We start from the raw sequence: 23,386 nt of genomic DNA on the forward strand, positions 1-23,386 counted from the left end.
CTAAGGAGAATCTCTGTTCACCATTTACAGGATTTATGACACAGATGAGCGGTTATGATTCCATCCAGTAGAGGGCAGTGGTATACGAGGCAACATTCTATAGATTTTGTATTCTATGCGGTAAAGAGAGTGTTTCACACTATCTCTTGATTTTGGTTCTCCTGAACCACAAAAATAGAGTAATTCATCTGCTTAGCAGAGAAATTGATTGGGTGTTTTTATATGCTTGCTATCTACCACAAGAGCTCTTGTTCTTTCACTTGTTCCTGCATCGTGTGTTTTACCTTGAACACTTCCCTCAACTGCTAGAATAAATGAAACAATCCAGCTTGAAGAGTACTGCACTTTTGTGTCACATCTCTTCAGACATCTCAAAGCAAGTTACAAAATAATCATGAATACTGTGAGAGCAGCAACTGTGCGGATGCTACTAGGTACTCTATCGACAGCTCATGGACAGCCTTGAGGATTGATTGTGCAAACCCTTAGCTCTCGGTGATTTCAGGGAGTCCAGGGGGGGGAAAGTGTGACATATGCTCTTGAGTGCTTATATGAATACATAGAATGTCAACTGGCTAAAGTGCATATAAGTGTACCCCTGCCCTGTAGGGGAAAGGACCATAGCTGCCCAGTTGTGTCACACGTGCTCTCCTGATAATGAAGATTCTCCTTTCACTCAAGTAGTAGGAGTCTGGTCTCTTGGAAAAGCTGGGGGATAAGTTTAGTCTCTGCTGCCCTCAGTGCCAAATGGCCAAGGTGTACGGCGGTGAAATCAGTTGGGAGGCTTGCAGGTTCTGGTGTGGTATGTTAGAACTTTGTTTTAGAGATGGGGAGAGAATGTTGGCTGGTGGGGATGCTCGGATAATTGGAGTTTAGGCAAATCGGAACATCTTAAATAGCATGAGTACACTGGGTAGCTGTTACAATTGTAGTACTTGCCAGCACTTTCCCCTTATACTTAGAAAAGGAAATAACTATCTGAAATAACTGACTGACTTTTATGGCGACTTCTGTGGATTAATTAACTTCTGAATTTATTTATACTCTTCTAGTAATCACAGTTTATATGTGAGGAAGCCTTGTACATAAAGAAGTATAGGTGATAAGAAATATCATTTTACTCCCCTTATCACATTGGTCTTAGATATTACGAAAACCATAGTGGATCTAGCACTGCAGCATTTATTCTAAGCAGTAATATTTATATGAACTGTGTTAAATATACTGAATTAAACAGATTATTCATGTCTTAGTTATTACAGCAGGAATTGTACAGTTGATATGCTGTGAGTATGCAGCAAATTAAATACCAAATATGTAAATAACATAAATCTATTATTACAAAGTGACTATACATTTTTCCACTTAGTTCAGTCAATTTTTAATTTTGCTCCTCTGATTTGATCAAGGTCTCTGGAATCAAATCATCTGACACTAAAAACAACCCAACTTCCACCTTTTACTTTGATTGCTCTGGGTCTCATTTTGCTCCCATGGATTTTAGTGGGAGTTTTGTGTGTGGCTTCAATGAGCTCAGGCTCAGGCTTCTATGCAGATATTACTGCAGAGCCCAAATGCATCCACAGAAAGCTGCCACTTAAGGGCAGATTTTCAGACGAACTCAGCTTCCACATAGATACCAAAATAAATGGCCAGATTCTCAACCATTGGGTGCTGAGCTCTTGTGAAAACTTGGCCCCCTGATGTGAGTACTGGGCCCTTGAAAATCTGGCCCTGAGCTCGCTTGAAAACCTAGCTAAACACGAATAAGGAGGCAAAAACTAGAAGGTAAAAAACAAGAAACAAAAAAGCCCTGGAGGAAAAATCTAAAGACCCATGTGATGTTTTTAAAATGCCATTCACCACTGTTAATAATATAAGCACTGCCATGTGATGTGGACACTGGTGTCCACAGAGATAATGAGATCAACTGCTAATGTTTTAATAGGAATTTTTTGGGAAACTGCAATGTCTGATCACTTATTTCAGCCTCTGTGATAGAAATGTATTTGACTGAAATAAGAGGAAGGGTCCCTCTATGTTGTTGGTGTGAAGCATCACCAGTGTAGAGAGCAGATTCTACCATCTATTGCACCTCTTGGCATAAGGATTTACTCATATGGAAGCAAAAGATAATTTCTCTGTACCTTAATTCGGTCCCAAGAGGAGAAGAGAAAGATCATGTTTGAGCCGTCCCTTTTTCTTGGGGCTGTTTTTGTTGTTGGATTCTCAGAATCTTCAAAGCCTTGTTCAGTTCTTTCCCTCTGTCTCTGCCCCAAACTTTTGAGTTCACTCAAATGAGCAATCGTCCCATTCTTTCTCTGTGTCCCTTACATTTAAAAGGGCTGCACTTGTTTATGTTTCCAATGGGTGAGGGGCCTTCATTACTGCCCTTTGACCAATCCCAGGGCTAGTTTGTCTAAGCCTGTTGGCTTATTGTGGAGACAGACTGTTTCTCCTTAATGCTTTTTCAGTATTGGGTTTATTTATTTATTTTGGTCTTTCTGCATCCTGCTGAGGCAGGGGGATGGGTTGTGTGATCCCTTTACTTGCCCATTTGGAATTCACAAAGTGACGCAACAGTTGTGTAGGAAGTAATTAACAAAATCTCTTGAGAAGCTGAGCCTGGGTATTAGCAATCTCTAGGGATCTAGAAGGCAGTGTCCAGTGTTGGGTCCACAGCAAACATTATAGAATCAAAACAATAAACAATGCAAAAGTTGGAAGCAAGAAATCCTCTAAAATGTCCTTGATGACTTGAAGTGGTGATTTTTTTTCCCCCCAGGTGGGATACAAATCATGGCTCTTGATTTCATGACTGCAAAGCAGCCTCCTCTTGACTCCTGGAGTGCACTGTTTTGATGTTACTGAAAGCATTTGCTTAAATCATCCTTTTTTTGCACGTTGGAGTGACAGCTTGTCACAGCTACATTTCACTAATTACCTTGTGCTGGGAGTGATATATCAGTTCAGATCAAGCAAATACTAACCTGAACCTTGAACTGAAACTTTTGTAAGGATGACAAAAATTTGGCTAACTTTTTACTCCTTAAGTATGGGGGGGTAGCCGTGTTAGTCTGTATCCACAAAAACAACAAGGAGTCTGGTGGCACCTTAAAGACTAAGATTTATTTGGGCATAAGCTTTCGTGAACACCACTTCTTCAGATGTATGCAGAGTGAAAATTACAGATGCAGGCATTTTATATAAGTTAACTCCCTTCCCTTCATGTGTCATTATATAATGCCTGCATCTGTAATTTTCACTCCATGCATCTGAAGAAGTGGTGTTCACAAAAGCTTATGCCCAAATAAATCTGTTAGTCTTTAAGGTGCCACCAGACTCCTTGTTTTTTCTCCTTAGTCACTGTAGTTACTGAATCAGAATTGTGCTGGGGACATATGCGGAAATGTCACAACAAAGGCTGTACTCATGGTATTCCTGGTCTGACTCAGATGTCCAGGCTGTCCCAGATGAGTGTTTGAGGTGGTTCCTAGAAACATCTGAACTTCTGCAGTATATAATATTTTGCAAGTCTTTAGTGCTTTGGTTTGCTGATCTGAAATTAATATGCATTAGTGACGCCTAACAACGCTGGGGTATTGTATTGCCATTTTATGGATAAAGGAAGTAACTTCCCAAGGTCAGTGGTCACACAGTGTATCTATGGCAGAAGCAGGCATAGATCTCAGTCATGTATTTTAAATACTAGACAGTGCTCCTTGAACCAAGCTTTGGGGTCTTTTTGAGGTTTGCGCATGACTAATGTATAGAGCAGACCATGGTAGTAAAGAAGGTAGAATCCCCTAGAAATTAGAGCTAGAAATGGTTTTCTCCCTTGCCAAATGTAGATTGTTCCCATCGTATTCTCCAGGCCTATGTTTAGAATGTGCTATGCATTCAGCAGTTCCGCCGAAGACTGGAGGATTTACCTGCGAGGATAAAAGTATTTGCTCGTGCTGAATTCTGCTTTCAGTCAAAGACATCCTGACCCCAGGCATTAATGGTTACAGTTGCTGAGAAAGCAGAACTGCCATCTCAGCCTGGGACTGAGGGATTTATGAGTTCTGGCTGATGCCTGCTAACTTTCTTAATAACACCTCCTTCACCTTTACGAAATCTCTTTGGAATGTAAATCCCTGATTTTTACATCAAACTGGGTAATGGGCCCCACCCATTAATGTCCCAGCCCATGGATCTCATCAAACACAACACAAGAAACAATAGGAAAGGGGGTAGTGCCTTCAAAATGAGCCTGAGTGTGCATTTGTGTGCCTTCTTGGGAGGTCATTTTAGACTTGCAGAGGCTCCTTTGAAAGTGGCACCTGGGGCTGCCTGGACAGCACCTGGTGGCCTGGATTTTGGAAGCAGTTTGTATAGCAACCAACTATACTTTTTCAGGTTAGCCTGTTTTTAACGGAAGCGGCTGTGATGGGAAGAAGAAACAGCTGCTGTCTTTGTGTCCAATCACACGGACTTTGATGCTGGGCTGGAGTGCTGCCCTACCCACTTACAGGTGCCCTTTTTTACCATCCCTGTGGAAGTACCAACTGGAGCGAGGACAGTGAACCTGACACTGGAGAAGTGGTGCCTATGGCTCTAGCTATGTACATGAATCTAGGCTTAATCTGGCGTGTAGCATTAGTATAAGGTAGCATAAGATACAGCAAGGGGTTCTGTTTCTACCTTTGTAGCTGACTTTGTGTAGCCTTCGCATCTCTGTGCCTCAGTTTCCTCATCTGTCATATGAGGATAAAAATACTTATCCACCTCTGTAAAGTGGTTTGAGATCCCTGTGTGAAAGATGTGGTGTGCGTGCCGTATACCCTTCCTGATCCAAATGTCATGGGGTCACTGATTAAGTTAGAATAATGGGGATTATTTACCATGTAGTTAATAGACAACAGGGAACATGACCCTTTTTGGGTGGCAGGGAGTTTTAAATAGATGGGGTTTGGATAATTGAGGCTTTATTACGTAAGGCATTATTCTTCTAGGATCTGAATGTTGTGATAATGATGTTTATGCGTTGTAACATAGAGCATACGAGGGATGGGAAGCTTTGTCTGAGTGGGTTTGTAATCCATGTTACTTACCATGGATTACAAATGGTAAGTGTGCACGGTGCTCTGCGGGCCACAGGAAAACACCCAAATCACTCCTCAAGGTGAGGATGAGGAAAGAGAACCTTTTCTGCCCTCTCCATTACCCCCTCCCTGCCCTTTGAATCTTTCTTCTGCCGTCCCTTCTCCAGCGGAAGGATGCTGGGTGCGTGTGAGATCTAATAAATATAATAATAATAGCTAGCCTTTAGCGCGTCTGTTAGGAGAAGAAGGTTGTCTGTGCAGCTTGCCCCTCGGTTTTGCTGGGGCAGGGATGAACTCTGGACCCACAGCTGTATCTTCCCCCTCCCTCCGCTCCTAAGCCAAGACTCTTATTAACTCTTGTCAAAGTAAACTGATGTGCCACACCGTGAGCACAGACTAGCTCACCTGGCGTGTGGGGGGCCTCTTCTCTTTGTGGCTCTTAGAAGCAGACCAGGCCCTCAGCACAAACCACTTTCCATCCAGTGAAGGGCTAGCTGTTCTGAGGTCACTTAGACCGGGCTGCTTTGTGATTTATAGAGTCCGGGCCTCATGCAGTGTAAATAAACTCAGGGTGTGTCTACACTGCAATTAGACACTCCTGGCTGGACCTCGCGGGGCTCAGGAATATTGGCTCTGTGATGTCCTCCTTGCTCCCCTGCCCAGTTACCTATGTCCCTCCTCTGCTCTCTCGCTTTCCTTGTGTCGCTCCAGCATTGCTTGGTGTGCTGCCTGTCTTGCCCATTTTGAGCTTTTGATTTCCCATTTTGTTTAACTATGTCTATTAGTTACTTACAGGGCCCCAGTAGTGCAGCGTCTGAACGCCTCACCATCTTTAGTGACTTTAGCTTGGGAAGACCCCTTGAGGTAGGGCCACTGTCCCCATTTTACAGACGGGAGCTAAGGCACAGAGAGTCCAAGGGACTTGGTCAAAGCCAAGGTCACACAGGGAATCTGACAGAACAGGGACGTGAATCCAGGTTTCCCAAGTCGGATGCTAGTGCCCTAACTACTAGACCAGAAGCTATTTGATTGTGAGTATTGATGAATTCGTTGTAGGCAAGGAGAGTACAAGCACATCCTGCTTATTCCCTGTCTTACTGCAGAGAGAGTGGAATCTCTATCAGAACTACTCAGGGGTGACCCCCTAAAGACCACAGAGCTTCTAACATGCTTGGGTCTCCTGGGAGATGGGGAGAGAGCTTGGTAGCCCTGACAGGCTGCTGTGATGGGTTGGGAGTCATGCCACCCAAACCAACCAAGGGAGATACAGAAAGCATCTGTCTTGGAGTTAGCCATGCGATCTCTTAATGCACAGAGATGAGGAAAGGGCCAGGCTCTAGCTGCAAGCAAGGCACTGAGAGGCTGGCGTAAATCATTCAGCTTTTGGTGCTGCTCCAGCATCGAGAGCACTTATTTGTGTATGCCGATCTGACAGGCAGGAGAGAAATCTTATTACGTCTGTCCAGACCCCCTGAGGAGAGTCCCTATGTTGCTAGGCCACACAGCTGGGCACTCAGCCATATGCTCTAAGGGACTAAATTGAGTGTCACTGGGGGATGTGGTGTGGCTGAAACAACAGTCTCACCAGTGTCTGGTTCTGGACTCACTTCCTCAGAGCAACCTTGACTTGCTGTCAGTTTTCTGTTGTAATTTATGTTCTTCCAGGGCGTAATGTAAGTAGCATGTCAGTTTTGTCCAGACTCCTCTCCCCCATTTCTTCACATCACACCCACTGACTTTGGTATGTTGCAGATCCTCATGAGGATCCTCAGTACAGCACCATTTTTCTACTGTACGGTGCTCGGGCAAGTCAGCTATACCAGCTGCACAATTCTAGCTGCTGTTTAGAATGTGGAGGCAGGTTTTTTCTAAGATACTGAGCTTTTCAGCATGCATGCCATTGCAGCATCTGCCTGTGGATTTGCAAAATGTTTTGGGATCTGGATGAAAGGAGATTAATAGAGTTTAAGGCCAGAGGGGGACTATTATAATCATTTAGTGTAACCTCCTGTATAACACAGACCAGAGAATTTCACCCACTGATTCCTGCAGGAACGGAAAAGATTGCTTTCTGTGTCACTGAACATTAAAAAGCCTGATAATTTGTACCTGAACCAGAGCACATCTTTTAGCAAGGCATCCAGTTCTGATTTAAAATCTCCAAATTATGATGAATTTTCTATGTCCCTCGGTAAACTGTTCCAATAGTCAATTACTCTCCCTGTTAATAAGTTCCCTCTTATTTCCAATGTGAATGTTTTCATTTCAACTTCCAGCTGTTGGTACACAGTAGCCAGATACATAAACATGACATGAAATCTCCATTCAGACCCCCAACCCCAGCAGTTCTTTGCTTTGAGGGCAATAAACATGATTCCAAAAAGCCCCTTCTCCACTTGCTCATTGCCTCTGCCTTGGAATAGGATTAGGGCTTCCTCTGTGCTGATTGCATTTCCTTCTGCTGCAGAGTTCGGTTACCCACTGGTAAAGCCCCAAGCTTTCCTTGTTTTGTCAGTATGTTTAACTGGCAGCCTACAGGAAAAGCATCAGTGCTGGTGTGGGAATCCCTGGGGCAGTTGGAGCAGACGTCTGCCTGCAAATCTCGTTGAATTGTCTTACACCCTTAGAGCTACTGGCACCTTATTCCTCTTCCACCAGAATGGCAAGGAGGCCGTCACAGAGACAAATGGAGCAGCAAAAGCTTTTAGGAAAACCCAGCCTCTGGCTAGGATTTTGGTTTGATCTGTGTCCCATAGAGGGGAATGCTGACTGAGATGGGAACGTTTTAAACCCCTACGTGCCCCCAGAGTTTAATAATGTGAGGGGGAGGGACTGGCACAGATTTGTATATGCCATCAGTGCCTTCATCTTTACACGGTTTGCAAAGGAGAGTCCCTCATGAGCCACAGCACACAAGAGGTTAACTTATCTCTGTTCACACAGTCTTAAACATGCACGCCAGGGACAACAGCTGTGGCATGTAGGAGAGAATGGCCAACCAGCTGTGGTCTCCTAGCTTGAGAAAAAGGCACAAGGGGTTGCTGGCTACATGGGGTTCTTGTTCCTCACTAGTTAGGAAGCGGAAAGGACTCTGTTTGCCATGCTTCAGTCCTCTTTTAAAAAAAAAGAAAAAGTCAGCTGCATTGTGGTGTTTGTCTAATGATTGCTCCCCTTGGAAGGATCCTGTTTTGAAACAAAGCAAATGCCCTTTCCAGTCCATCAAACATGCCAGCGGATGATCACTTTCCCTTCCACAGAGAAACAAAAATAAGCAGTGGGCTAGTAAAAATACCTCCCTGAGGAACAAAGGGTGCCCCAAACAGTGGATGACACTGTGTAAATGGTGATGGATTAGGGATAGATGGGGTTTTCCTGTCTCCTCAGCTCAGCAAGGCAGCTGCTGCTTTATCATGGGGGTGTGTTTGTGTTTGCTTCACTCTGGGGTGAGGAGCAAGTGACACTAAAACTGTCAAGATCCCCACCTCCTGCTGGAGATTTTATCAGAGAGTCCTTTGACACCATGACTAAATCTGCAGCTGGTGCCCACCAAAGCACTAGATTTTGCTAATTGACTTTAGTGGGAAGGGGTGGGCCTGAGCTGAAATGTTTGGGTCCAGATCTAGAAAGTTCTGGGGTCCCCAGATTTGAGGATATGAGTTGAGCCTCATTTCTACTGTTTGGAAATCTTCAGAGTAAAATACAGATGCCAGCACTGAAGGATAGTCTCTCTTGGGGACGTATTTTCAAATGTGGTGTCCAGATCCTGCACTTGGGAAGTCAGATAGGCAGATGGGCACCTAGTTAGGCACCTTAGTTCTGAGCATCCGAAGGTGAGATTTGGGAGGGTTTCACTTAGTTGCCCTCCCTTTTTAAAAAAGGGTCCCTAGGGTCTTCCTTCACCATTTTAGCAAGGGTGTATTTTTTCAGGGTTACCTGGAAGTATCTTGCACTTTTATAGGGCCCTTGTTCCAATGATTCCCAGAATGCTTGAGAGACCCTTGACCAAATTCAGATGCCATGTAAGTAACTCCCACAGAAGTCAGTGTTTAGGTTCAGGCTGAATTTGGCCCTCGGTATGTATTGTGGATTTTGCTGCATCCACCTCTAAAATGCAGGTGCAAGTCTCTGCCACCAATCTTGGAGAAAAATTAGAGGAAGTGTCCCTACATCCCAGGATGTCTAGCAGTAGACAATTACCTGAGATGGAACTTGGCCAGAACATCAGCACAGTCTCATTACTGGACTGTTTTTTGGTGGAAAAACCCACCACTCTCTTTCACAAAGTTGTTTGCCAAGTGACAGTCAGCCTTTCATTTTGTGTGAGCTTAGTGCTTTCAAATGCTCTTTAACTTAGCCACACAACCGATCCAGCTTCCGCTGCAAGCTTTCCAATCCCATTCTCAGCTCTCTAAACAAGCCGTTCTGTAATCCTTAAAAAGAAAAGGAGTACTTGTGGCACCTTAGAGACTAACCAATTTATTTGAGCATGAGCTCAAGTAAGTAATCCTTAACTGCGTTTAAAGCTGCATATAAATCCTTTGGACTCAAGCAGGTGTCTAAAGCCTCTGAAGATCTTTATTTACGAACTGCGTGCTACTGTAGCCAATAAATAACTTTAATTACAGTAAATACAGTATGTTTACAATGTTACCTTTTTGTTTTTCTTAAAAAAATAGTGTACAACAAAATTGAGAAGAAAACTGCCCCTGTTCCTGTATAGTGAAGTCAGATTAAAATATTCACAGCAGAGAGTTAAACCAGTTAATACAGGGGGAGCCTTGCAGGTTAAATGCAGATGGGATCTTAAAATAATTAGCGGAGTGTGATTCGAGTGCCTGGGCAAGGTACAAAACGGTCTCCCATCCAACACAAAAACACAGAGGGACCCATTCTTCTCTGTTGCATTGCTGTAAATCTGAAGTAGTTCCACTGAAGTACTCCAGATTTACATCCATGTACTAGTGTGCAGAATTTTGGCCAGAGGACATAATTGGAAGCCTAACGCTTGGTGTTGAAAATCATATCGTATCAGTTGGAAGATTATATCATGTTACCTAATTTAAAATATCAGTAAGTCACTGCTGTGTAACATGTGTCACTTGAGGATATCCGAGAACTTCACACCTGTTACTGAAGCTCACAACTCCCCTGTGAGGTAGGTATTACTATAGATGAGTACAACAGACTCAGCAAAGTGACACTTCTCAGAGAGCTGGTGGCAGTGCTGTAACAGAACCCAGGAATCTTGACTCCTGGTCCCCTGCATTAATCCCTAAATCACAATTAAATGCAGGGGATTCCTAATGAGGCAGGAAATTGGTTTGCAGCTTAATGCCAGGGTGTAAAGCCAACACATCCATTTAAACTACTTTGAAGCCAAGTTGTTTTTCTCTCCTTGCTTTGAACCCCACCCCTGACAGCCTGAGGCAGCCCTGTTCAACTTCACACACGCCCCTTTGTTCCTTTCCTCCCTTTTGAGGGCTCTGGCTGAGTCTGTTATGCCATTTCACATAGTTTAGACCCTGTTTGAATATCCACCCGTGCCGCTTTGGCCTTGTCTTCACAAGGAAAAACGGTGTGGGTTTATTACCAGGTGTTAGCTAACTGCTAATAACTAATATGTAGTGAACTCGTAGTGTAGATAAAGGAGTTGTATTTTTAACACATGGTAACAGGTTGTACTAAAACTAGAACTGCCTTATCCCCAGTAGGCTTCTACTATGTGTTAGCTAACTCTCTAAGCCTGAAATTGGCCCTTTGCCCCTAGCTGAATGCAAAAGGGTAATTTTTCTTCCCACACTCTGCTTCTACCTTCATCCACAATATTTCAGTGACATCTTGCTGCTCTGTTGCTCTTTAAACCATCCGCTTCCTTTCCCTCTCTGCCACTTCCCTCCTTGAGATCAAGAGGGAACAAAACCTCACAAACCAACGGAAAGAAACCGAGGGGGAGAAAATACTCATTGATTTAAAAATCCATAGATAAGATGCAGCAGTCACAATGTATTGTGTTTTCAATCTGCAAAATACTTTGCAAATGTACACAAATGAATCACCGGTGCTGTAGGTTAGTTTAATTATCCCACAACAGACTCACACAGAGGTGAAATGACTTGCTCAGCGCTACAGATGGACACAGTGTTGGAACAAGCATTAGACCTTGGGAGTTCCTTGTTCCAAGTCCTCTGCTCTGGCCACTGGATCACACATTTCTATTTGTGTGTACAGTACAGTCTTACATATACTTAAGATATTACAAAATTTTGTTTAAAAATCATGCTGAAGAATAATACTTAATAATTAATATAGCGCTTTACATTTTCAAAGCACTGTGCAAACCTTAATGAATTAAAATTGAGGACAATTGATTTTCAGGGGGGCTTAGGTACATTTGTAAATTTTAGCCACTGTATTTTAGATATTAGAATGTATTCCCTCTATTTAGAATCTAGAGCCACACTCATGAAAACTGGTCAGTTTGTAACATTTGAAATCCAGTTCAAATAATTTGTCACATGTTGCATAAAATGTACCTGTGATATAGTTTAACAAAAATGTCTGGAAAAATGCATTAACCCCCAGGGAAAATGCTATGAGTTGCTACTATTTAAAATCCATTGGTATCTCCAAACTATAAATTCTTATTCTCTAGACCCTGTCACACTCAGATACTTTGTCTCTGACCAGGAATATCAAGTCCCTTATTTTCCTAAGGCCATAAAATTCACTAAAATTGGCACAGCTGCAGGTACAGACAGTGGCGTTTGCAAGCACTTGTTTGGGACAATGTCTAGATACAAGTGCCATTTAAATAAGTCTTTGTTAGAACAGGACAAAGATGCTGAACCTCAGTTCGTTAACTCCCTTGGAGTAACTAAATGGTGTTCACCAGTGAGAGCACCCCTCAGCCTAAAATGTAGTCAATGAAAACACATTCACATCCTATACAGATACCTACTGTCACATGCTTTAGTTTAGCTACTCTGAACTAGTCAGGGGGACACAGACATCTCGGCCCTTTTGGTGCCCTTGGAAAACAGGCCACTTTCCTCTTCCCCAGAGGTGCAACAGCCAGTTTAAATGCAATGGAAGTAGCTCACAGGCCAGTCCTGCAACCCTCAGCATCAGCCTCTTGATACATGGAAGCCTAGAACTCCTGAATTCTAATCTCAGCTCATCATTGACTCTCTTGGCTGGTCATTTAACCTCTCTGCCCCAGTCTCTTCATCTGTAAGGTAGGATTAATATTTATGTACTCAACCAGCACGGGTGCAAGGATTGTTAGTTCACATTTGTGCAGTGCTTTGAAGCTACATGATGCCATATTCGAGCTAAGTATCGTTGTTGTTATGACCCTGGCTATAAATAATTCTGTGGTATTTCCACCTGGCCAGGTGGTTGATCAAGCATCAGGACTGATCCAGCTCCAAATCTCTAAGCTTTCAAGCAAGATTTTATTCCTAAATTCACCTTTGCCCCAGCTCCACTGGGACAAAGGATGAAGGCCCAAGAAAACTCTGATATGAGATAACAAAGTGAGGCATTATTAATAACACAAAATAATTTGCAAAGCAAAAGAAACACGTCAATAAAATAGGTTCAGATTTTTAAACATAAAATGTACAAAAATATAGATATAATAATTTATATTTAGACAACAGCTATCATTCATAAACACTGTAACAATCCACTAGGGGGAACCAGCAGGTAATTTGTTGCTAAATAGATTATGGTGCAGAAATTCAAGCTGCATAATTAAACAGAGGTAGCGATGGGCGGGGATCCTGGTGAGGCTATGGCCTTGTTTTCACTGCTAGAAAAGGTACATTTATTACCATGGGATAACTGGCATCCATGAGCTATTCAGATGTAAAAACACTTCAGTTTTACCATATGGTGAATAGCCCTGTACCCATTCCAGGGGCTGACCTCTCGTGTTTACCTCATGGTAATTCTAAATGCCTTGTCTTCGCTGTGTTTTTACGTTGGGGTAGCTCAGGAGTGTTAGTCACCCCGAGGTAAAAAATACACATTTTGTAGTGATGGCAAGGCCCCAGATCAGCTCCCTCTACTCTGTGTATGTCATTTCTCCTATCTGACTGGTATAACTCACTGCCCTTCATTTGGTTTCTCTCAGTGATTTATTTGTAGAGGAAACCAAGAGAGGGGAAGTCCTCCATCTTTTGTCTGGTCTCTCATTCTAACTATTTAGCAATTTTCCATGCCATTGAATTTTTCCTCTCTCCTCCACCTCTCCATATATTTCTCTCATTTTCCAAATATATTAACACCCATTCTTTATCTCAGTTCCCAGCGTTCACACTGTGTGCATGGCTTCTTGTGTAGGAATTCCGCTGGTGTACTTCCCCTCTTACCAGAAAACAAATTGTGATGGTGTGTAGGACAGATGCTGTGCAATTATATTGGGATCTCGCTAGTGTATGCTGCTGGAATAACTCCTTTACATGGGCAGGGATTTACGCACCTAAGCTCCTAAATGCGCAATAAGAGCCGGGACACACAATAGCTTTAAAAATGATTAGCTAGTGCAAGCCATCCCTGACCCCTCTATGACACTGAGGGCTGGACTGTGGTGTTTAACCTCTTGGGGAGCACTGGAAACAGAATATCTCCTGGAGCCCCCTAGTTGCGCTTTGTAGATCAATTTAAGGGTGCAGCAAACTCCCCAGTTAGGCCTGCCTGGTGTATTACTTTCCATCACTTCTTGCCCCCTTTTGGGAGAATAGCACATCTGGTCCCTGGGGGAAAGACAGCAGTAGCAGCTCTTATGTACCCTCTAGCTCAAAGGTTGCAATTCTGGCCAAGCCTTACACAGACTGTGTAAGGAAGGGCAGGGGCTATTTGGTCCCTCCTCTACTTACCAGCCCCCTTCCATCCTCACTGCACAATTCTGTGAAGTCCAGACAGAATGTAGCCCCTAGTCTCTGGACACAATCTGCATAGTTTATGAACCAGCTAGGATTGGGGGGAAAAAATACAGCTAGCAATCTTCAGGAGAAAATCACTTTTGCTACAAATCCAGAAGCAAATCACCTGGAGTCTTAAAGCCTTCCCCAGGCCCCTAAGTTTTCACAATCACTCTGTGAAACATTCTTTAGCAGTGGTTTGATCCTGAGAGTCCAAGGGAAGTGTGGATGCTTAGAATTGGGCCCTAGATGCTGGATATTCATTTCACTTCCCCAGTCCGTACAAAATATGCTGTCCTTAAAGACGTGAGCCCAACCCTTCAGTCCTTACTCATGGACAAAATTCCTTTGTCTGAACAAGAGCTGCGGGTGCAGATCCAATTGACTTGATTGGCCTCAGCTACTGCAAATTAGAAGACCTTTGGAGTCCATGAAGTTATGCCAGTTTACACGAGCTCAGGATCTGGCCCCTATATTTGTGGACGTTTACGTCATCACTTCAAATCCACACAAAAAACTCCCCTTAACTTCAGTGGCAGGTCTGCATACACCAATAGTAGCAGGATCAGGCTTAGATTTTAAGGGGCAGATGTTCAAAGGCACAAAGATCTGTTGGGCTCCTAATTCCCATTGTGCCTTTGAACATCTGCCCTTAAACCAGATGTGTATTCTGATCTGAATACTTGGGGTACTGACCTGCATAAACGCTTATGCATTGAGAGGATAGCACGTGGTATACTTGACCATCTTATAAGTCAAGTGTACTATTTGCTCACTGTAGATAATGACTTTCTAGTCTCATGGGATCCTTGCAGTGCTAGTGCCTCTCAGAGGCATTTTGTGAAAATACGTAGCCTTCTGAGAAGCAGTAGACTCCATGACACTGGTAGCTGGGATGCCAGAGTCCCTTTACAGCATGTAGTTGGGATTCAAATACCCTTATACCGTTGGTAGTAGCTATTCCAAAACCCCTTACGTTCTTGTAAAGTTTTAACAGAATTTTGTCTGGTAAGTTTTGTGAAGAATTTAGCAGGCAAGAGGAAGGAATTGCTTCTAATGCTGATATGGTGCTGTTACTCCCCCGGAGAGATCCCAGCACTGAAATCTGCAGGCCCATCAAGGATCAGTTCCATACACTTATTGCAGGAGGGCATGAATGCATGGCAGAGGGTCATAACAAGATTCCTCAACTAGCCTCACTTGTTCATTCTCAGCGAAGCTGGAGAGGACAAGGAATTGGGTGCCTAGCACGGAAACTGTATTTCAATCCTCCTCCTTCCCATTGCACAGTTTGGCAAATGTAACCTCCTCAGGTAATTATGGAATAAAGTTGGTCAGGTAAGCAATACCGTCAGTTATGAAGAAAGAAGATGTGGGCAAGTACCCCTGAAGACAGCCTGGGAAACACCAGAGAGAACAGCGAATCAGGTTGTGGATTACTCTGGACATGCAATCTTCTGGCATTACAAATTTTGCAAAGCAACAAACTTTTCTCAACCAGACCAGTCACTGAAACAGCTGAGCATCCTGTCACATCTGCATCCCCCCATTAGCTGGCTGTGTGCATCCCGCATGTGAAAAGCCAGACTCACTCACTGGTTAAACCTTGATCTCACAACCGTGGGGCGTGGCTAATACTTTGGCTAGATGGAAATCATTTGCACGAGAGAGAGAAGAGTCTCCTCTGAGTCCAGAGCAACTCTGCTGCCTCAGCTATCTTTGAGTCACCAATCCTCGGTTGAATTGTCTTCATTCTTCCCCCTTTAAGGCCCCTCTCTGTGTGCCAAAGATGAATTCCTCTGAAATCGCTTTAATAGGCTGGATCTATCTCCCCAAATTTTAGATTCGAGAAAAGTAAAAAAACAAAACAAAAAACAACCCAACAACAAAACACCCAAAGGGAAAACAACAACAACAACAAAACAATCCCAGGATGTGGGTAATACTGAAGGTTGCACCTCTTAGCATAACAGCCAGGGTGACCTGTTGTACAGGATTGCAAGTCAGCCCCAGCATTGCCAGTAAGAGGCAAGTAAAACCATTTCAATTTCACCTATGATCTATTTCTTTTTCACCACCTAAGTAGTAAGCTCATCCCTCTCCTTCAGGATAGGCAGGGCACAGATATTCCTTTCTCTTGAGGCTTTTTCTCCTTGAGCTGGTTGCTTCAAAATAGCTGATTTGGCTCAGGATCTGGGAAAAGCTCCTCCAATAATATTCTCTCTTATCTTTGAACACCAGAGCTGTCAGTTCAGAGATGGCTGTGGGGTTGATATGGAGCATGCTGATAACGTTGAAATCTTCCCCTCAAAAGCTAATGTACATATTTTAAAAAAAGTCTAGTTTAGCAGTCTGGTTATTTTCATACATGGCTTCGTAAGGCAATAAACCTACTGGATAAAGTACATAAGACAGCTGGCTCCCAGAATTCACACACAATTCTTCCTCTTTTTTTTCTTTTTTCTTTTAAAAAAAATCTTGTATGAAACGTTCTACTTTCTAAAAAAATGGGTGTTTCTTTTGTTTTCTTCCCCCTTACATTGATTTTGACGACCCCCTTTTTTGTAGCGCTGTTGTGGCACAAACTTGTAGTTGCAATGGCCAAATGTCGAATAGTTCCGTGCAGGCTGAGGAGGAATTGTGTCCAGTGATCCTCAATTGGATTGGCTAGCATCAGAGCTCCAAGTAGCCAATCAGAGCCAACATTACTAGAGAGTTAGTCGTAATAACGGCAGTATGCAGTGCTGGGTTGGCTGCAGAATTTTTCACCATCATACTTGTGCCTGAAAGAGAGAAGAATAAGAAACAACCGTGATGAATAATTCCCTTGTTGTACTGGTACCACCTGTTTTCTTTTTTCCCCAAGGAACCAGTGAGAATTTGGTGAAATGTTACTTCTTGGAATGCTGGATGCTGCTGTTTTATTTATTGTTGATGCATCTTGAGGAAATAATTTTGTTTACAAAGAGAATAGAATAATATTTACTGTGGGCTAAATCCTGAAGGACTCAGGCAAAACATGGAACTCAGAGGGAAATTTGCCTGAGTCGGAGCTAAGGGTGAAATCCTTGCCCCATTGAAATCCATGGGAGCTTTGCCATTGATATCAGAGTCAGATTTTCACTGTAAACGAATATATATTGAGTACAGACTTCAAGGAGTTTGGCCAACAATGAATAACACCCAGCTTCAGTGTAGACTAAAGGGAAAGCATGATAATAGTTTGCCTGTATGTGAAGAATTCAAACAGCGAAGTGGGAGAGGGTTAACTAGGATAATCCAGCAGCCACAGCTGAGTTCTGGAAAAGGGTATTTGCAGAAAGTGCCCTTAACTAAAGCACGTGTGAAAGTAGGTCAGGTTACAGACCAGGGCTAGAGCTGCCCCTGCTTTCCCACCCCATGTGCTAGATGGAAGAAGTGGGATCTGGAGCCAGTGTTCATTCTGCTCTATGGGCCTGTGTTGGGAGAAAGACCCAGACTGAGTGCAAAATAGGTGCAAAATAGGCAGCGAAAGGAATGATACAGGATTAGCGCCTCTAAATTTAAATACCACCTCGGATGCACCATTGTTTCCAAGGGTCAGTAAAACGTTATGGCATAATGGCCATTTGGTACGTGACCAAGGTAAATGAGTGTCCACTTGTGGGACATGTGCAAGGGAATAAGGCAGGGAAAGGAGAAAGAAGAGCAGAGCAGACGCACCGCCATTTCTGAGGATGTGAACCTCTGCTGGGACTCCATCTCCTCCTGGCCCCGTTGCCCTAATCTGCACCAGGGCGTGAGTGGAGTCTTCAGGCACTGGGATCTCAATCTGGTTCTTGCTGGCCAGGTACAGTGTGGGAGTGGAGTGTGAGTCCTGCCGGTAGAGCATCTGTTGGAAGATACGTTTGAGTTTAGTGTCGGGGGGTCCTTCTTTGTTTTGTTCAGCACAGTATGGAAGAGAAGAACTTGCTATGTGCTGCCTGTACCTTGTATCCAGTGACAGTGGACTCGTTCGCCTTTGCAACCACAGGGTCCCACATGACGCTGACACTGGAGCCAGAAAATGTCCAGGAGATGTTACCAGGTGGCCTCCTTGGGGCTAGGAGATAAAAGATGATTGAGAGTTCAGCGAGGATGAGAAACAGAAGAAAGCAAAAGGAGGGATGCTGTAGCCGAGACCAAGGGCTATCAGGTCACCTTCTGAGACCCACTGGCCAACCTGGAGGGTAGGTAGCACTAACATGGCTAGGAATAGCAGGAGAGCATTTCAGCTAGAGTCATCTGAATAAAAAACAACCCGATATAACTGGCAACAAATCAGGTTTTCCCTTTGCTGGATTTGAAATGGTTCTTTCTGATTGACTCCCAGCACACAGCTGGGAACAGTTCTCAGCTCGAAAGCATTCTTGCTCATTTGTCAAACTGTTTCTAGACCTTGTGTGTTGTGAGCTTTCACACCTTACATTCACTTCAGATCGGATTATCATTAGCTGTTTGCTTTATTTCATTGGCAACGTATTAGTAGCTGATGTCTCAAAAGCTGGCAGAGTGGGTGAGTAATAATTAATTCTAGAAGTTAGGGATTCCCTGGCTATCGTCAGGTATAAAGCATTGGTGCCTAGCTTCAGCAGCAGCTCCTCTCCGGAAAACGGGTGCTAAATTCATGCTAGAATTCAAATAGAGAGAAAATCAATAGCAATGGTTATTAGAATGATATGATTTGGGGACCAACATCTCAATCTTTCTGAGCTAAAAACAAATGCCTGATACCAGCGGAAAGCTCAGATTGACACTTCTTATTGTATATAAAACATTTTTGTCTGAGCAGATTCTAAACTGTCAAACCTTAGAATCAACCCTGGTCTTTTGCCACTGATCCAACAGGGAGAGAATATAGCCGTTGTGTCTGGCGCTCACTCACGTGGCTTTGTTGTTGTGATGTTGGTAGAGGGACTGGCTGGCCCCGTTCCAGCCCGGTTGTAAGCTCTGACTGTCATGTGGTACTTTGTGTTGGGGTTCAGGCCTGTCACGTGAGCTGAGGTGACGAGACCTGCCGTCCTCACTCTGTCCGCTGCTGCCTCTTTATCACCATCCTTCCAGTACCGGATCTAAATAGACGAGTACACAGAGGTTTTAGCACCTAAGCCATTGAGCCATTTGCACTTGTGAGTACCAGACCCACTCCATCCAATGCAGGAGACCTGGGTGCTGGAGCAGTTGCCTTAGGAGTCACTCTCTCTGTGCCAGAGGAGCTCAGGTGTATCAGGCTGCGGGTCATCCTGACCCCCCTCCAATTCTGTTTTTTTTTTTAAATTGTACCATGATTGACACATTTTCCAGAGAAGCCCTCGGAAACTCAGATTGTAGGTTGACTGCCATTTTCATACAGGGGATTATTAGCCAAACCCTGGGGCTCTTACTCAGTTTTTTACTTATGTCAGCTCCTACTGGAGTCATAGGTGTCCTCAGTATTTGGCCCTGTGCATCTTGCTCGGCCTGTGGCCAGGATCGAAGCCATTGGCTGAGGAATGGCCGGTGGCAGGAATGGGAAATCCCATCATGACCGTTTCTCTAGCGGTGCTAGTACTGGCTGCATAGAATCAGCATCGCCTACAGCAGAGTGGATGCTGGAATCCCCCGACCCCCTCCTGCGCCCTTGAAAATGGAGGCCCTGCAGCCATGTTGTTTGCTTTCACTTCCTGTAGCCTAGGGAGATAACTGAGTTGCCTCATTGTGTGCTCCAGCCTGAGTCTCAGTCCTTGTTCTAGCCCTTCCATTCCCTTACCTCGTAGCCCAGAAGGACTCCATTTGTGTCTCCCTGCTCAACGGGCTCCCACGACACGTCCATTTCCGAGGACAAAACGGCCTTGGCTGTAACCCTGGAGGGAGCCACTTTTGGTTCTGGCAAAGGACGGAAGAAAAACCCAGCAATAGAAGCCTGTTTCATGACAGCAGGTGACAGGGTCACTGCCCCGGAAGGAGTGGTTTCACGGCCAGAGGCCAGCTCTGTGGCTATGGGGTGGCTAGAGAAGGCACTGCTCACTGGAGGCAACATTAATTGAAGCTGTGAATGTGGATTTTATGTAACTAGGAGGGCAGCCTGGCTTGGGGTGGTGTGCGACAGGAGCTCTTGGGAGCTGAATGTCTCTTCTTCTGCAGTGGGTGTATCTTTGTAGGTGCACTTAGGAGAACGTGTGTGTTTGTATTACAAGGCACTATGTGAGCACTTCTAGCCTGATCCTCAAACCAAGGTCAACCGACCTTCTAATAACAGGAAACAATTCCTAGCAGTGATATCTATTAGACTGGAATAGCTTCTCTCAGAAGAAGCAATAGCAGGCGCATCAGACGGAGTCACCACAGTCCCTCCTTACCTTCCTCTGCAGAGTACACGATGGCAGTCAGGCTCTCCGGTCCCTCCCCCTTCCTGTTGTATGCTTTGATTTTCACTTCAAATGGGGTGTAGGGCCCAATGCTCTCGTTGCGGTAAACGTAGTGCAGCGATTCTGGGTGGGGCACCTGTGCAGTCTTCCACGCCTGGGTGCCTTGCTTGCGGAACGACAGGATGTATCCAAAACCATCTCCGTTCTGGTACTCCCGCAGCATTGGCTACGATATGGGGCAAGAACAAACGGAGACATTGGCCCGGCGCTCATTTTATACCCATAGTGCATGCAATAGATTTGATCTATACGGTAGACGGAATTCTGCCCTTGGGCATGTGTGTGCAAATCCCACTGAAATGGCTCTGTAATACAGCATCAACGCCACTGCAGTGTTGCTAAGTCTTGCAGTGTTACCACAAGTCTTGTGATATTTTGTGTGTTCTTATGGCCTCTGCTCCTGGAGTCTTGTGACAGTCACAAGAAAATAGCCCACATCCTTTATATTTGTATAGAAAGGCCTGTATCTGCTCCCTCTAGAGTCTGCAGTGGAATCAGGATCATATCAAAGTGGTAGTTTACATACCCCCCTTTTTCTTCCATCTTTGCTTTCATCTCCTTTTCACCCCCATTCTCTGTTTTGTCTCCCTTTGTAGTGCCTCTCTGCTCCCTTTTCAGAGCCAAGCCTGTCTCCCTTTTTCTGCACTCTTTGTTGGCCTGTGCCTGCTGCCAACTTACCGTCCAGTTGATGATGAGCTCACCGGGGGCCCCTCCTCCTCCACTGAGCCCAGATGGTGCCACAGTAGGGGCTGTTATATTCCCCCAGAAAGAGAAGGAATGTGTGAGTTTAAAAACAAAACAGTGAAAGAAAAGCACCCATGCTTCAAAACCTGGGAAAAACCAACTTCCATCAACTCTCAAACCTGCGCTGGCCCATCTGGTTCTAACTGTTAATACTGAAGGTATTTTAGGTGTGATTTTCAGAGCTTCTGAACTCCAACAGTCCTTACTAAGTTCAGCTGGAGATATGAGTTTTCAGAGCCTGTGAAAACCAAGCCCTAAAAAGTATAGCATGGGTGAAATTGTGTTAGGTGTGAGCTGCCAGTTCACCACACACATTCAGAGCATTTCTTGTGCCAATCTTGCACTTCAAGCTCCTGAGCAATACGACCAAGAGTAGTACTGATTTAATATACAGTAAGCTGTCCACAGGGGACTTCATCCTGTCCTTGCAGTGGGTTGGACAGTGGTTCTCAACCTTTCCAGACTACTGTACCCCGTGTAGGAGACTGATTTGGCTTGCATACCCCCAAGTTTCACCTCATTTAAAAACTGCTTGCTTACAAAATCAGACATAAAAATACCAAAGTGACACAGCTCACTATTATTGAAAAATTGCTGATGTTCTCATTCTTATAAAATAAATTCTGACACCCCCGCCCGATTTGAGAAACACTGATATAGTATAAACATGTCACTGTATGATGATTTAGTTTGTACTGACTTTGCTAGTGCTTTTCATGTAGCCTCTTGTAAAACTAGGCAACTATCTAGATGAGTCGCTGTACCCCCCGAAAACCTCTGAGTACCCCTAGGGGTACACATACCCCTGGTTGAGAATCAAATAGCTCTTTTCCATTTCTTACCACTAGGATCCTATAAAGTTCTCAGAGTGTTAAATACTCAGGGCTGGGACTGTCTTTATTTTGCATATTGCACAAGGCTGAGCTCATTGTCAGTGGTTAACATATAGTAAATAACACTTGTGAAGCAGTCATCCAGCACTGTTGCGCCTTTATCTTTGGCATGTAAATGGGTAAAGAAAAAGGCATATTTTGTGTCATCACCATCTCTAGGAATACTCAGTGAGATGAAGAACTTGTGGCAATGCCTAAGTGAGCATGCAAACCATCCTGTTCCATTGCAGAGGGGTAGGGATAGATGATCCCTGATGTCTCCTTCTAACCCTGAGCGTATATGCACCTACCGGCTTCTTTGGTGCGGATTTTGCTGGAGGGCCCACTAGGATCCCCAGCTCCAAGGATGTTGCTGGCTAGGACACGGAATTCATAGTCCATCCAGGGAATGAGGTTCACCACCTGGGCTGTCTCTGCATTGCCCTCAATATTTGCAGGATCTATAACCCAATAACATGAGAATACAACAAATAGAGCAAGTGGCAGTCATAAAGCAAAAAAATAATAATTCCATCCCAGAGCAATCTGTGTGGGCAAAGGCACGGCTGCTGCCGTGAAAACACTTACTGGTGCGCACTTGCTTCCATTTGTTGGAGAGTAGGGTGCGGGCCTGGATGGTGTATTTGGCAATCGGACTGTGGTTATCAAAGCCACGGCTCCAGCTCAGCTGGATGGCAGTGTCACTGATGTCCACCACCACCACGCCCCCAGGGGGCCCAGGAGGTCCTACACAGTGAGAGAAGGACAGTCACATTAACAGCCACATGGGGGAGTCAGCAGGGTTTGTTGCTCTTCAAGCAACGTCCCATGTGGTAGGTCATAATCAGGCCGCTGTACCCCGAAGCGTAAAAAGTGTAGCCTCAAAATTTTTCCTCCCTTAAAACATTTGGGATCTGGCGTGGAACCTCCGCTGGATTCTAATTCCCTTCTCACGGTTTAAATGTGTATCGCAGATCATGAGGAATTTACAGAGCTCTTGGTGGGAGGTTTTCGGGTGTGAGAGCATGTTGGTCCCTGGCGGGGAATCGAGTTTGTTCGGGCTCGTTGTACGCTGCATGCAGGATGTGGGAAGGAACGGCCAAAAAAATTACCTCTTACAACCAGCATGGCCGACTCAGATGCGCTGTCCACGACTGTCTGGGCTGTGCATGTGTACCGCCCGGAGTGCCTCAGCTGAGTATTCAGGATGGCAAGGTCCCCAATAGCCTCTTTCTAAGCAGGAGAGAAAGACGGCAATGGGGGAAACGTCAGAGCAAGCTTGGGGACCATACAACATATGAGTTGGCAAAAGAGACGTAGGCATTAAAACC

At 44.5% G+C, this 23,386-nt stretch overlaps 2 protein-coding genes across 3 annotated transcripts in view; one reads left to right on the top strand and one right to left on the bottom strand.

Annotated features, from left to right (window-relative positions):
- Positions 1-23,386, top strand: part of RBBP5 (RB binding protein 5, histone lysine methyltransferase complex subunit) — a 77,675-nt gene that overhangs the window by 29,860 nt on the left and 24,429 nt on the right. The window lies entirely within an intron of this gene.
- Positions 9,645-23,386, bottom strand: part of CNTN2 (contactin 2) — a 51,345-nt gene continuing 37,603 nt past the window's right edge. The window contains exons 14-23 of the mRNA XM_048826987.2: positions 23,168-23,288; positions 22,644-22,802; positions 22,367-22,516; positions 21,118-21,188; positions 20,371-20,605; positions 19,782-19,897; positions 18,918-19,104; positions 17,983-18,095; positions 17,717-17,885; positions 9,645-16,797 (exon numbers count right to left, since the gene is read on the bottom strand). Coding sequence (XP_048682944.2) covers positions 16,688-16,797; positions 17,717-17,885; positions 17,983-18,095; positions 18,918-19,104; positions 19,782-19,897; positions 20,371-20,605; positions 21,118-21,188; positions 22,367-22,516; positions 22,644-22,802; positions 23,168-23,288 — 1,431 coding nt within the window. The 3' untranslated portion in view covers positions 9,645-16,687. The remainder of the gene's footprint in view (positions 16,798-17,716; positions 17,886-17,982; positions 18,096-18,917; positions 19,105-19,781; positions 19,898-20,370; positions 20,606-21,117; positions 21,189-22,366; positions 22,517-22,643; positions 22,803-23,167; positions 23,289-23,386) is intronic.

The sequence above is a fragment of the Caretta caretta genome, chromosome 21, assembly GCF_965140235.1.
Source record: "Caretta caretta isolate rCarCar2 chromosome 21, rCarCar1.hap1, whole genome shotgun sequence".
Lineage (NCBI taxonomy): Eukaryota > Metazoa > Chordata > Testudines > Cheloniidae > Caretta > Caretta caretta.